The sequence below is a fragment of the Salvelinus alpinus genome, chromosome 3 (genome assembly GCF_045679555.1).
Source record: "Salvelinus alpinus chromosome 3, SLU_Salpinus.1, whole genome shotgun sequence".
In the NCBI taxonomy this organism is placed as follows: Eukaryota; Metazoa; Chordata; class Actinopteri; order Salmoniformes; family Salmonidae; genus Salvelinus; species Salvelinus alpinus.
In genome coordinates, this window is record NC_092088.1 from 43,024,268 (window position 1) to 43,038,369 (window position 14,102).

The 14,102-nt window shown below is 42.5% G+C and overlaps 1 protein-coding gene across 1 annotated transcript in view; it reads right to left on the bottom strand.

Moving 5' to 3' along the window:
* Positions 1 to 1,054: 1,054 nt before the first annotated feature.
* Positions 1,055 to 14,102, bottom strand: part of LOC139570741 (extracellular tyrosine-protein kinase PKDCC-like) — a 39,866-nt gene continuing 26,818 nt past the window's right edge. The window contains exons 6-7 of the mRNA XM_071392876.1: positions 5,958 to 6,131; positions 1,055 to 4,563 (exon numbers count right to left, since the gene is read on the bottom strand). Of these exons, the coding sequence (XP_071248977.1) occupies positions 4,478 to 4,563; positions 5,958 to 6,131 (260 nt within the window). The 3' untranslated portion in view covers positions 1,055 to 4,477. The remainder of the gene's footprint in view (positions 4,564 to 5,957; positions 6,132 to 14,102) is intronic.

Below are 14,102 nucleotides of genomic sequence, written 5' to 3' on the forward strand. Positions count from 1 at the left end.
CGGGAGATGGCAACTCGTTAAACAACTTCTTCCGTGGTGCCCCAAATCCTAATGAGTTAATTGTTACATGATTAATTTGAGTAACAATTAAACATTATGTATTTAATCCACTAACTGTCATCAGATTAATGAAAGTAAAGTCACGACAAAAGTGTTTGTACAATATGATTGGTGCGATGTCGCTGAAGCCAATACTCAAGTTCCGTCTCAACCTGCTGCACTTAATATAGTAATAGTAGTTTATTTCATTTTTACATTTAGGCCATGCTTGGCAGCTAAAAGCTGAATTGCAGTACAGAGGTAAACCAAAACAAAAATAATATTACATTGCTTAAATGTAAAACAAACAAGCATCAAGTCTATATCTTCAGAGGGTGAAAGCGTTTGGTGAAGGCATCTACCAGTATTCTGCTAGCAGTCTACTTCGATGGTAGCCAAGTTGTATGGTAGGGACAAGGTTGGTGATGATAATGGTGGTGGTGATGTAGTAGGCTCACTGGAGTTGTCCTCAAATGTTGTTTTCATCAGTCCTCAGCTCTCTGTAGCTACTGGACGACTCCTCCCCCAGCGACGTGTAGTACCCACTTGGGTGATGCTTCTTCTGCTGCCTCTTCTGGAGCTTAAAGTTCACCACACATACGTCCAATGTATAAAGTAATCCAATAAGGGAGCCCTCTTCCGTCTCCACACTGCAGTCCTCACACTTTGGATGGTGAAACAAGAAGCTGTGTCAAGAATGTGTCTTTTGAATGCAAACAGGCAGCTGGCTAGCTAACAAGCTAAATAGCTAATCTGGCTAAGCAAACCAAAGAAATCAATCGTATCCAATCATTTCTGCAACTCGCATGAGCAAGACAAGTAGACATTTTGGATCAAAATGTTGAATTAGCAATAATAAAATAAAATAAATTCAAATAACAAAACAAATAAACTAAAATCAAGTAAATATGTACAATATTTACAGGAGCTCTCAACATATGCTGTATTTGCAGCATCATGGCAACCAAAATAAAAACATTTTACTGTAACTCAAATAAACACACACACAGATGTCTCACTTGCCACAAGGTTTTTATTTTTTCATATAAAAATAGCCATCTCATCGTTATCATCAAAAAGTAACAATGAACAATGGATACAAAGCGATAATGCTTTTGTAGAATTCACTTTTGATTCATTCTTTTCACAAGGAGTGCTTTCACTGAAAGCGATGTCTCTTTGATACTGTCTGTTGAAGGTTAATGTCACATTTCCTTAGGAAATGAGAATAGAGCAAGCTTACTTCCTGCTTTGGTCGCTCTAAACCCAGGGTCATATTCATTAGAGCAAACCGTAGCAAAGTTTCTGCAATGTAAAACAAAAATGAGTTTTTATTGGACAAGTTTGGGTAGGTCCTCCCTGTTTTAGTCAATTGTCTTCCGTTTGGTACCTAATGAATACGACCCAGGAGTGGCACACACTCTCAATAAATACACCATAAAATACACCATAAAAATGTACCCTCCCAAGGAGGTCTCTACACTACATTACATTTGGTCAACATGCAAAATCAACAATGACACAATATTCCAAATTAGTCCTTGATTTGTCGATATGAGAACAATTTCTTCATCTCCATCAACATTGGATTGAAAAATAATATTTTATCTGATAACTCAGATGTAACAATCATCTGTGTTATAAGCGCAGATTCTTCGTTCACTAAGATTTGGAATCAATCACACTTTCTGAGATGCTTATTGAAAGCATAGAGAAACCCTGTTTGAAAAGAGAAAGTGCTGTGGGTCTAATACAAGGGAAAGGAAACAGAGAAAGAGAGACAGGTGAGGGGATAAGGGAGGAGGGAGAAGGTCTGAGTAACACTCAGCATTAGATCATCTAAAAATAAGGGCTCAGGCTGAAACATCAGTCCTTTGCCAATACCTTTGTTTCCATCTGGAAAAAAAGCCTGAACATTGTATGAAGACGTACTATTTAAAAAAAATTCTTGAGGTAAACCCCTTATTTTTGGAAAATGTTTGTCCCGGTGAGTACCTTTCCTCGTGTTCGATGGTTGGCTGAAGGTTTGTATAGAGGCTGGCTTGAAACCTTCACAGACAATGATAAAACATGCTAAGGTACCATAAGGAGAGCCTTTTGACCAGACTCCATGTGAAGGTACAAAAGTATGTGGACAGCCTTCAAATTAGTGTATTCGGCTATTTCAGCCACACCCGTTGCCGACAGGTGTATAAAATCGAGCACACCGCCATGCAATCTCCATAGACAAACATTCACAGTAGAATGGCCCGTACTGAAGAGTTCAGTGACTTTCAACGTGGCACCGTCATAGGATGCCATCTTTCCATCAAGTCAGTTTATCAAATTTCTGTCCTGCTAGAACTGCCCTGGATTACTATAAGTGCTGTTATTGTGAAGTAGAAACATCTAGGAGTACCAACAACTCAGCCACGAAGTGGTAGGCCACACAAGCTCACAGAGCGGGAACGTCGAGTGCTGAAGAGCGCACGCATAGCGCATAAAAATGGTGTCCTCGGTGGCAACACTCACTACCGAGTTCCAAACTGCCTCTGGAAGCAACATCAGCACAGGAACTGCTCATTGGGAGCTTCATGAAATGGGTTTCCATGGCTGAGCAGCAGCACGCATGCCTAAGATCACCATGCCCAATGCCAAGCGTCGGCTGGAGTGGTGTAAAGCTCGCCGTCATTGGACTCTGGAGCAGTGGAAACACATTCTGGAGTGATGAATCACGCTACACCATCTGGCAGTCCGATGGATGAATCTGAGTTTGGTGGATGCCAGGAGAACGCTACCTGCCCGAATGCATAGTGCCAACTGTAAAGTTTGGTGGATGAGGAATAATGGTCTGGGGTTGTTTTTCATGGTCCGGGCTTGGCCCCATAAGCCGGATGTACACAGATGTAGCTGTCCCAGACAAGTTGTTGAGATCGGAGACAAAATCCTCATCCCTACAAAGGGGCGCGCGGCAGTCACCGATGCTCGTTTAATGTGAATGGGTCAGAGATGCAATTTGAGGGCTACTGATCTCGTCTTTGAGCAGTCCCAGACGTCCCCATATTCTCAAACATGTTTCATTTTATTGGCACACAATCTGAAATGCTCTTGTTGTGTGAGATGTGCAATGAAATGTTTTGAGAACGGTGACGAGCAATAACCGACGAGAGCACGCCACAGAAGAAGGAAGTGAGATGATGACGTTGTTTAGCGTCACCCATAATGTGTAGACTCTCGAAGGTGTGATGAATACTACTAGTATGGGTTTGTACTTGCCTTTAATCAAAGTGTCAAATCGTTACAGCTCTGAAGTTCTAAAGCAATGCTATTGAATTCAAAATGTTGGCTAGATATTTCAACTCTGTATGGCGAGCGTGAAAAGATTTGATGCTGCTTTGGGCCACAGCTCGTTGTAGCTACATTAAATCTAATCTCATCATCACATCATTGTTTTCGCGAGACAATGTGGTATCAATAATCCTCAAGACCAAGTGAAGAATCTTACAGTGTGTGACCCACATCTGTGCCACATCATTTTGTGTGCACACCACTACGTTGGCAAGACGAAAATAAAATTACAGGAAAGATGTTTGTTTAATGTGAGAGGTTTAGCGATGTTAGGATTTTGAAAGTCGTGTAGTGTACACCCGGCTTTAGTTCCAGTGATTGGAAATCGTAACGCTACAGCATACAATGACATTCGAGACGATTCTGTGCTTCTAACTTTGTGGCAAAAGTTTGGGGAAGGCCCTTTCCTGTTTCAGCATGACAATGTCCCTGTGCACAAAGCGTGGTCAATACAGAAATGGTTTGTCGAGATTGGTGTGGAAGAAATTGATTGGCCTGCACAGAGCCCTGACCTCAACCCCATCGAACACCTTTGGGATGAATTGGAACGCCAACTGCGAGCCAGGACTAATCGCCTAACATCAGTGCCCGACCTCACTAATACTCTTGTAGCTGAATGGAAGCAAGTCTCCGCAGCAATGTTCCAACATCTAGTGGGAAGCCTTCCCAGAAGAGTGGAGGCTGTTGTAGCAGCAAAGGGGGACCAACTCCATATTAATACCCATGATTTTGATGAGCAGGTGTCCACATACTTTTGTTTCGGGGGCACAGGAGGGAAATCTCAGGTGTTCACTGTCACCCTTCTTAGCTAGGAAGGTAACCCCACTATACCCTGAGCTATAGCCTTGCACAACCCAGCATTTTCCTTCGGAGAACACATATGAAGAGCAATATTGTAAAATTGTTCTCCAAGTGATATTATTGCACTTCAGTGTGAGCTGGTGTGGGCTTCTCTATGCCCCGTGGAGGGCGTTGTCTAGGATCCATCTTCAACTCCCTCTGTCCGACCCATCCAATGGGGTGACTCACTAAGCCGTGAGGGCAAGCCCCATGAGCAGGTTAGCCAATCAGAGCGAGGTTTGGCAGTTAAGTCTCCTCCCCCTCCATTGATTCAGCTGCCCACTCTGACGTAGGTGACCCGTCCCTTGGCAGAGCTCAGACTGGCAGTGCCCGTCTTGAAGAATACAAGCTGGTGACCTGGGGACAAAGAAGAAGAAAAAAAAATGTGAAGAAAAAGTGGAAAAGTAGGAGAGACCGTAAGAGGAAGACATTGTGTTAAATCAAATCAAATGTATTTATATAGCCCTTCGTACATCAGCTGATATCTCAAAGTGCTGTACAGAAACCCAGCCTAAAACCCCAAACAGCAAGCAATGCAGGTGTAGAAGATAAATGAGCTGAATGTACCCTAGCAAATGCGTACCTTCTACAATGTTAATTGCATGAATGCCATGACAATCGTACAATGCCAGAAATGGCAATTATTTTTGGAAAGAGACTGAAAAGAAAGAACTGCGGTGTGTAGAGGAGGTAGAGACAGCGAGAGATACTGTATGATGGGGGAGAGGGGGGGCGAAGAGGGAAGAGAAGGAATATGAAAGTGCTGTGGGTCTAGACGTGCCTGGTTCAATAAATAGTGATTGCCATGCTGATGTGCTCCCCTCAGACTAAGCTCTAATGCAGTGTGTGTGTGTGCCACCTACTAGAAAGGAGGGGTTAGTGATGAGAGACGACACTACTGAAGGCCCTGCCTCTGTTTGATCAGAGAGACGTCTGACAACGCTGGGTACTTTACCTCCCACATGCACACAAAAACACACACACACACACACAGGGTACTTTATGGACAAAACAAACAGACACAGATACACACAGGCAGCCACACGAATGCAACCCACACATTGTCTTCAACCATACAACGATAACACTGTAGCGTGAACAAATATTCACTTGCTGTTGGCTGGGCTCCCCGCTTGTGCCATCAAACCCCTGCAACGTATCCAGAACTCTGCAGCCCGCCTGGTTTTTAACCTTCCCAAGTTCTCTCATGTCAACCCGCTCCTCCGAACACTCCATTGGCTTCCAGTCGAAGCTCGCATCCACTACAAGACCATGGTGCTAAACCTACGGAGCAGCAAGAGGAACTGCCCTCCCTACCTTCAGGCTAACCCTACACCCTACACCCCAACCCAAAAACGATGTTCTGCCACCTCAGGTCTCTTGGCTCTCCCACCCCTACGGGAGTGCAGCTCCCGCTCAGCCTAGTCCAAGCTCTTCTCTGTCCTGGCACCCCAATGGTGGAACCAGCTTCCACCTGAAGCAAGGACAGAGTCCCTGCACATCTTCCGAAATCCTCCTCCCCTTCCTCCTCCTTACCTCCCCCCCAAAAAATAAAAATATATATATAATAATAATAATTATCCCTTCTAGCTCTGACTCTACTGGTAGCTATGTTATTAAGGGAAAAAATGATTTATATTCCTGTGATATGTGGTTGTCCCACCTAGCTATCTTAAGATGAATGCACTAAATTTAAGTGGCTCTGGATAAGAGTGTCTGCTAAATGACTGAAATGTAAATTTAACTCTTACCTGTCCAGGTGGTCTGATTGGTCAGTACAAATGCTTGGCACTGGGCGTGGCTCTCACACACACCAATAGCCTCTGTGATGCTGAAGACTGATAGCAGACATCCATCGTGCTGATAGGATGGCCAGCAGCGGTAGTTCTCCTCATGAATAGAGGCATCCACCACATGCTTATAGTCTGGAGAAGACAAGGAGAGAAGTAATTTAGTCAGCAAGGAAGGGTGTGTGTGTTTGTGCGTGTGTGTGCGAGCATGCATGTGTGTGTGTGTGTGTGTGTGTGTGTGTGTGTGTGTGTGCGTGCATATTTGTCACTGGCTGGGGGAGATGCACTGAGGGTCCTGCACACATGTAATGAGGTAGCTCATTGTGTGAGGGAAAGGGAAATATCTAGTCAGTTGTACAACTGAATGCCTTCAATTGAAATGTGTCTTCTGCATTTAACCCTATGACTAGGGTGGGTTATCTAGGTTGTTTTATGTCTATGTTGGCCTGGTATGGTTCCCAATCAGAGGCAGCTGTTTATCCTTGTCTCTGATTGGGGATCATATATAGGCAGCCATTTCCCCACAGTTTTTTTGTGGGATCTTGTTTTGAGTCAGTGCATGTGGCACCTCCAGTACTGCACGGTCGTTGTTGGTTCCTTGTTTTGTTTTTTAAGTTTCACAAAATAAAAGATGTGGAACTCAGAGCACGCTGCGCCTTGGTCCGTTTATTCTACAAACGACCGTGACAGAATCAGAGAATACTGTACCTATCACTCCTAAATCTTAAATGGGACCCCCCCAAACTTCTCCCTCCAACAATTTTTATACTTTGAAATAAAAGGTGATTCATAAAAAAAATTGATTGCATTTGAGTGTAAGCAGTTGCAATTTAAATGTACATTTACCATGCCAATAATTATTATATCAAATTACAGAGTGAATGACAAAATGCTCAACATTGTTTTAACCAGATTCAGGGTTCCCCTAAGGATCCACTAACATAATGAGTGTGTTCGACGGACATTTAATAAAAGCAAAACCGAAATAGAAAAATACAAAATAAATAAAATTAAATAAATTCGCTTTGCCAAGGCTCATATCAAAATACTGCTTCTAGCCAATAGCTGCATGTTGTAGAATAGAATAGTCTGTTTTGTGTCCCGGGTTTTATGCTCAGTAGAGCAAGCCTTATTTCTCAGAGTGTTCTCAAGTGGAACAATAACTCCATAGATATACTGTACAACCACAGTACGTTACTGATTAAGCCTGACCAGACATGGTTAGCTGGATCTGATGTGGAAAATAGAATCTTGAGTGCATGGCTACCCAACTTAGTTGCAACTAACCATATACAAGTATCAATAAGTCGTTTGAATGGTCAGACTTTTGAATTTCAACAATGTATATGATAATGTGCAGTATCATGTATATAACACAGTCATGCTCTTGATTTAAGTGGGCTAGGGTCATGTGGGGTTTTGGTTGGTGAGTAGCTTGATTGATGTGTGGCAATTGTCATTTTCATGTATAATTAACAAAAATATAAACTCAACATGCAACATTTTCAAAGATTTTACTGAGTTACAGTTCATATAAGGAAATCAGTCAATTGAAATAAATTAATTAGGCACTAAAACTATGGATTTCACATGACTGGGAATACAGATATGCATCTGTTGGTCACAGATACCTTAAAAAAAAGGTAGAGGCCTGGATCAGAAAACCAGTCTGTATCTGGTGTGACCACCATCTGCCTCATGCTGCGCGACACATCTCCTTTGCATAGTGTTGATCAGGCTGTTAATTGTGGCCTGTGGAATGTTGTCCCACTCCTCTTCAATGGATGTGCGAAGTTGCTGGATATTGAGGGGAACTGGAACACGATCCAGAGCATTCCAAACATGCTCAATGGGTGACATGTCAGGTGAGTATACAGGCCATGGAAGAACTGGGACATTTTCAGCTTCCATTGTGTACAGATCCTTGCCTGCCCATGCCATAACCCCACCACCACCATGGGGCAAACCGCTCGCCCACACAACACCATCACATTGTCTGGTGTTGTGAGGCCGGTTGTGAGGCTGTGTAATGATCATGCTGTTAAATCAGCTTCTTGATATGCCACACCTGTCAGGTGGATGGTTTATCTTGGCAAAGGAGAAATGCTCACTAACAGGGATGTAAATACATTTGTAGACAACATTTGAGAGAAAGAAACTTTTTGTGCTTATGGAACATTTCTGAGATCTTTTATTTATGCTACTTTCTCTAGAGGTAAGAAACATTACTGACTATGATTACAATTACTGGCTATTGTAATGCTGATCTTTGTATGCTAATAGTGAGGCTTCCACGGTTTCATCCCAAATGGCTGTGATTACACTGTGGTTCTGATGACTAGAAACTACAAGGTCCAGTCAGCAAGATGGCTCTGTGTGTGTGTGTGTGTGTCTTTCATCCCAAATGTGCTTACTTGTACAGTACCACACCTACGGTTCTTCTTTATTTTTACTATTTTCTACATTGTAAAATAATAGTGAAGACATCAAAACTACGAAATAACACATATGGAATCATGTAGTAACCAAAAAAGTGTTAAACAAATCAAAATATATTTTATATGAGATTCTTCAAAGTAGCCTTGATGACAGCTTTGCACACTCTTGGCATTCTCTCAACCATCTTCATGAGGAGTGCTTTTCCAACAGTTCTCACATGTGACTCGTTTCAGGAAACTAGGCATATGTCGCGCGTCACTACTTCACAGGAGAGCCATTTGAACAGAATTGCCTTCTCGAACATGTGAACCTTCATGTGCCTTAATAACAAACTTGTATGCCACCTGTAAATATTAATACAATTGTTAAATTACGAGCCTAGCTGGTTTATCCACAGAAAAAGACAGCAACATGATTGGCTGAGATAATGAGTGGGCTGGACATGCCGAGAGATGAGTTCGGATTGGTCTGCCATGTAGCACACTTCTGTCTATTTGAGAGTAGTAAAACTGCATAACTGTTGCACTCCACTTTCAGGAGGACCGAGTTTTAAAAATCAGTGGAATTAGACTATGATAGATAAGGAGATGGAGAAAGCACTTGTCTCTGGATTACGTCTTCAAACTAAGGGCAACCATAGCATCCGTGACAGAGAGCGAGAAGCGTACATCTAGCGTGCTACATTTTCAGATATTAAACATTTCTAATTTTGTCAAAGTAGTTTTCATTTCAAGTTAAAATGTACTGTTAGCTAGCTAGCTAACATTAGCTGACTGGCTCATTAGCTAACGTTACGTGTATGATCTGTGTAGTAATATTATTTTGTATATCAGAGCCATTTGCTTTGCTAGTTGTAGCCTAATGTTAGCTAGCTAACATTGAACCTGGTTGGTTATCTACCTGCTGATTCATGTAGGGTAGTAACGTCATGAGTTGGGATTATGGTTCATTGTTTAGCTAGCTAGCTACATGTCTTTACAAAAGACTCTATTATGCAAGTATCTCTTCGTTCGTTAGACTTTATCCTGCTAACTGTTCCAAATGTCCGAACTGAATTTGGTAAAAGGTCTTTTATGTACTCTGCGCCATCGTCTTGGAACACCTTACAAAATAATTTTAAACTGGAAGAACTTGTCCCGATTGGTGTTTTTAAATCACTGATGAAGGTTTTTGAGGCTGATTCCCTGACCTGTCAATGTTTTTAATTTGCTGTTTTTGATATTGTTATACTCTTGTGAATTCATGAATGGTTTTTACTAGATTACTTGTAGTTTTTCATGTTGTCTGTCTGTAATTTTTTGTAATGACTTGGTGCTGCCTATCTTGGCCAGGACGCTCTTGAAAAAGAGATTTTAAATCTCAATGAGCCCTTCCTGGTTAAATAAAGGTTAAATAAAATAAAATAAATCAATTTCAATAGAATGTTCATGATGTCACTGCGACAGCTGTTGATAGATGTAGCTGCTAAATTCGCTCTGGCTATCTACTAGTCTACACGTCTGAGTGTGCCAGAGTGCAGAATATCTGACACATTTATGAATGCTCAACACCCATTGAATATGGCCGGTGTCAGTAAACGTTGTCAAAAAAGTGTAAATTGTTACCAACAGCACAGTTGCAGTCACCAACGCTCTGGATAACATAAAAACAGCCCAACCAGCTCTGCTAGGGCGAGTAAATTGGCCAGAGTGAGCTGTTCTCTCATTTGTCTCTGGAAGTAGCTAGCCAACGTTAGCCAGTTAGCTTGGGTGCTTGACTGCTGTTGTTATGACAGAACGCTAGGATCAACCCTTAAAGAGATGGGTGGGCTAAAGCTTAAGAGGGTGTGAACGATGCTGAATGGTTGTAGACAAAGAAGAACTCTCCAGTAGGTGTACCAACACATTCAAAGGCCATTTTCTCAAAAGTGAGGTTACAAGTTTATCAACTTTCAAAGCAGAATTACTTTCCCATTGTTCCTCACCTGTAGTGTATGATATACCATTTTCTAGCTCTGAGTCTATACTTTTATCCAATGTAAAAAACAACATTTCAAATGTTGCTTTATAAGACTGAATCGTGCCGGTCAGTCACATATGCTGAGCACTTGTTGGATGCTTTTACTTCACTCTGTGGTCCAACTCATCCCAAACCATCTCAATTGGGTTGAGGTCGGGGGATTGTTGATGCCAGGTCATCTGATGCAGCACTCCATCACTCTCCTGCTTGGTCAAATAGCCCTTTTACACAGCCTGGAGGTGTGTTTTGGGTCCTTATCCTGTTGAAAAACAAATGATAGTCCCACTAAACACAAACCAGATGGGATGGAGTATTGCTGCAGAATGCTGTGGTAGCCATGCTGGTTAAGTGTGCCTTGAATTTTAAATAAATCACAGACAGTGTCACCAGCAAAGCACCCCCACACCATCACTCCTCCATGCTTCACGGTGGGAACCACACATGCGGAGATCATCCGTTCACCTACTCTGCGTCTCACAAAGACAAGGAGGTTGAAAGCAAAAAAATTTTTTTTTGACTCATTAGACCAAAGGACGGACTTCCACCAGTCTAATGAATATTGCTCATGTTTCTTGGGCCAAGCAAGTCTCTTCCTATTATTGGTGTCCTTTAGTAGTGGTTTCTTTGTAGCAATTCGACCATGAAGACCTGATTCACGCAGTCTCCTCTGAACAGTTGATGTTGAGACGTGTCTCTTACTTGGAACTCTGTGAAGGATTTATTTGGGCTGCAATCGGAGCCTGGTAACTCTAATGAACTTATCCTCTGCAGCAGAGGTAACTCTGGGTCTTCCAATGCTGTGGCGGTCCTCATGAGAGCCAGTTTCATCATAGCGCTTGACGGTTTTGGCGACTGCACTTGAAGAAACTTTCAAAGTTCTTGGAATTTTCCGGATTGACTGACCTTCATGTCTTAAAGTGTGATAGACTGTCGTTTCTCTTTGCTTATTTGAGCAGTTCTTGCCAAAATATGGACTTGGTCTTTTACCAAATAGGGCTATCTTCTGTATACCACCCCTACCTTATCATAACACAACTGATTGGCTCAAATGCATTAAGGAAAGAAATTCCACAAATCAACTTTGAACAATGCACACCTGTTCATTGAAATGCATTCCAGGTGACTACCTCATGAAGCTGGTTGAGAGAATGCCAAGTGTGTGCAAAGCTATCATCAAGGCAAAGGGTGGCTACTTTGAAGAATCTCAAATCTCAAATATATTTTGATTTGTTTAACACTTTTTTAGTTACTACATGATTCCATATGTGTTATTTAATAGATTTTATGTCTTCACTATTATTCTACAATGTAGAACATAGTAAAAATAAAGAAAAACCCTTGAGTAGGTGTTTCCAAACTTTTGACTAGTACTGTATTTGCATGATAATGAGCATATGTGTCCCGATTTAGGAAACTAGGCGTATGTCGCAAGTCACGACTTCACAGGAGAGCCGTTTGAAAGAAAAAAATAGTTTTTTTGCAGAAATGCCTTCTCGAACATGTGAACTTTCATGTGCCTTAATAACAAACTTATAAGCCATCTGTAAATATGAATAAAATTGTTAAATTATGAGCCTTGTTGGTTAAGCCAAAGAAAAAGTCAGCAACCTTCCAACTAGCCATGATTGGCTGAGATAATGAGTGGGCTGGACATGCAGAGAAAGAAGTTCGGGATTGGTCTGCCATATTGAAGGCGTCTGTCTAATTGAGCTCGTCAGTCTGTGTGGGTAATAAGTGTTGCTGTGGTTCATTGTTTACCTAGCTAGCTAGCTAGCTATAGGTCTTAAGCTAAAGTGTACTGTAAGCTAGCTAGCTAACGTTAGCTGGCTGGCTCCCTAGCAGACATTATTATTCATTTCCCAGAGCTGTTTGCTTTTCTAGTTAGAGCCTAATGTTAGGCAGTGTTGGCACTTTGTACATTGTTGTTTAACTAGCCAACGTTAGCTGGCTGGCTCGTTAGCTAACATTACGTGACGCGTGTACAACACCTGTTGAATATGGCCAGTGTCAGTAAACGTCTGCAAAAAAAGCACAATGAAATTGCTGCCAACAGAGCTGGTTAGGCTATTTTCATGTTATCCAGAGGTAAACAAATAATCGGCCAGAGCGTCATGTGCACTCCGAGAGCGAAACAAGATGGGTGGGGCTAAAGCTTAAGAGGGTGTGAACGATGCTGAATGGGTGTAGACAAAGAAGAGCTCTTCACTAGATAACAAAACATTCAAAGGCGATTTTCTCAAAAGTGAGTTTACAAGTTGATCAACTTTCAAAGCAGAATGACTTTCCCATTGTTCCTCAAATGCAGTGTATGATATACCATTCTGTAGCTCTGAGTCTCTACATTTAACCAATGTAAAAAACACCATTTCACATTTTGCTACATAAGACCGAATCCAGGTGGTGAGTCACATGTGTGTACTGGTTAGTATGTGACCCATGAATCAACAAAGAAATAGATGTTTCAGTAGCCCGTAGGTTGTGTTTTTAACTGAGACAGACACATATACCATGTACATGAAGCAGTGTAAGCATCTGTACTTATCCTACACAATCAGGATCCAGTTGTCCTATGGTCTGTGGGTTTAACTAAGCTTCACAGGACTGTGACAATGGGCCAGATGAGAAGAGGAGGGCAGCTTCAAAGCAAGTCCCCACCCCCCTTTAAAAGCCTCCCAGCCCGTGAATCATTGAGTCCGTTTTTCTCTTTCTCTGTTAATTATTCTCTTTGGTCGTCTTGGAATCTAGTACTTTTAAAATTTCCAGACTACTCTTTTTGGTGTTGGAATAAGGAATAGACATCACAACACTGCTCTCTCTCTCTTTCTCTGTCACTGTCTCTCTCCCCCTCAATCTCTATCCTTCCACCCTCTCTCTCTATACTGTATAGATATAGATATATATCAGTGTCATGCCTCGCTGGGCCAGTAGAAGTCCTGGTGATTTACAGGGAGGGTTTACACACCTGCTTGAAGAGGAAGAAAGATGGCAGGAGGGGAGCAGGACAGAATGTCTCCGTGTACGATCACTTCAAGATTTACTGTGTGGAAGTACACACACACACGCATGTACGCACTCACACACCCGCGCGCCGGCCCCCCTGCATGCGTGGCAACAGACAGCAGTGCTCCGGGTAGTAAATAACTACTGCTATTAGACGCTTTATGGCTGTAATTAATGCTTTATGGAGCGCTCGCTTTCTCTAAATGCAGGACTTAACAGCGCCTAGAAATGGCATGACGGGGATAGAAAACAAGGAGAGCAGGGGAGGAGGAGGAGGGCTGAAGGGAAGCATGCACAGGAGTGTAATCGCGGGAAAAAAGCACATGACGCAAGGCCACATTCCACAAGGAAGCCCTGCACGGGCGAACACTAGCCACTGAGAGTGACCCTACCAGTGTTCCTGTGTGATCGTGCTGTTCTGTGTCAGTGAGAGAGGAGCTCAGGTTGGAGACTGGCGAGTGAGAGGCCTACTGGAGCAGCAGTGTCTTTGTAAAGGTTAAGCAGACACTGTGTTCGGCCCCTTGGGCTGTGAGCACTCGTCGGTCAACAACTGTCTGGGTTTACTTTACACTGCCAACGGAGCGAGGCGAGGAGACACTGAGGGAGGCCAGGAAGGGAGAGAGAAAGAACATGTGAAAGTAAAAGACGACGAGCAAGGGGCACCAAGTG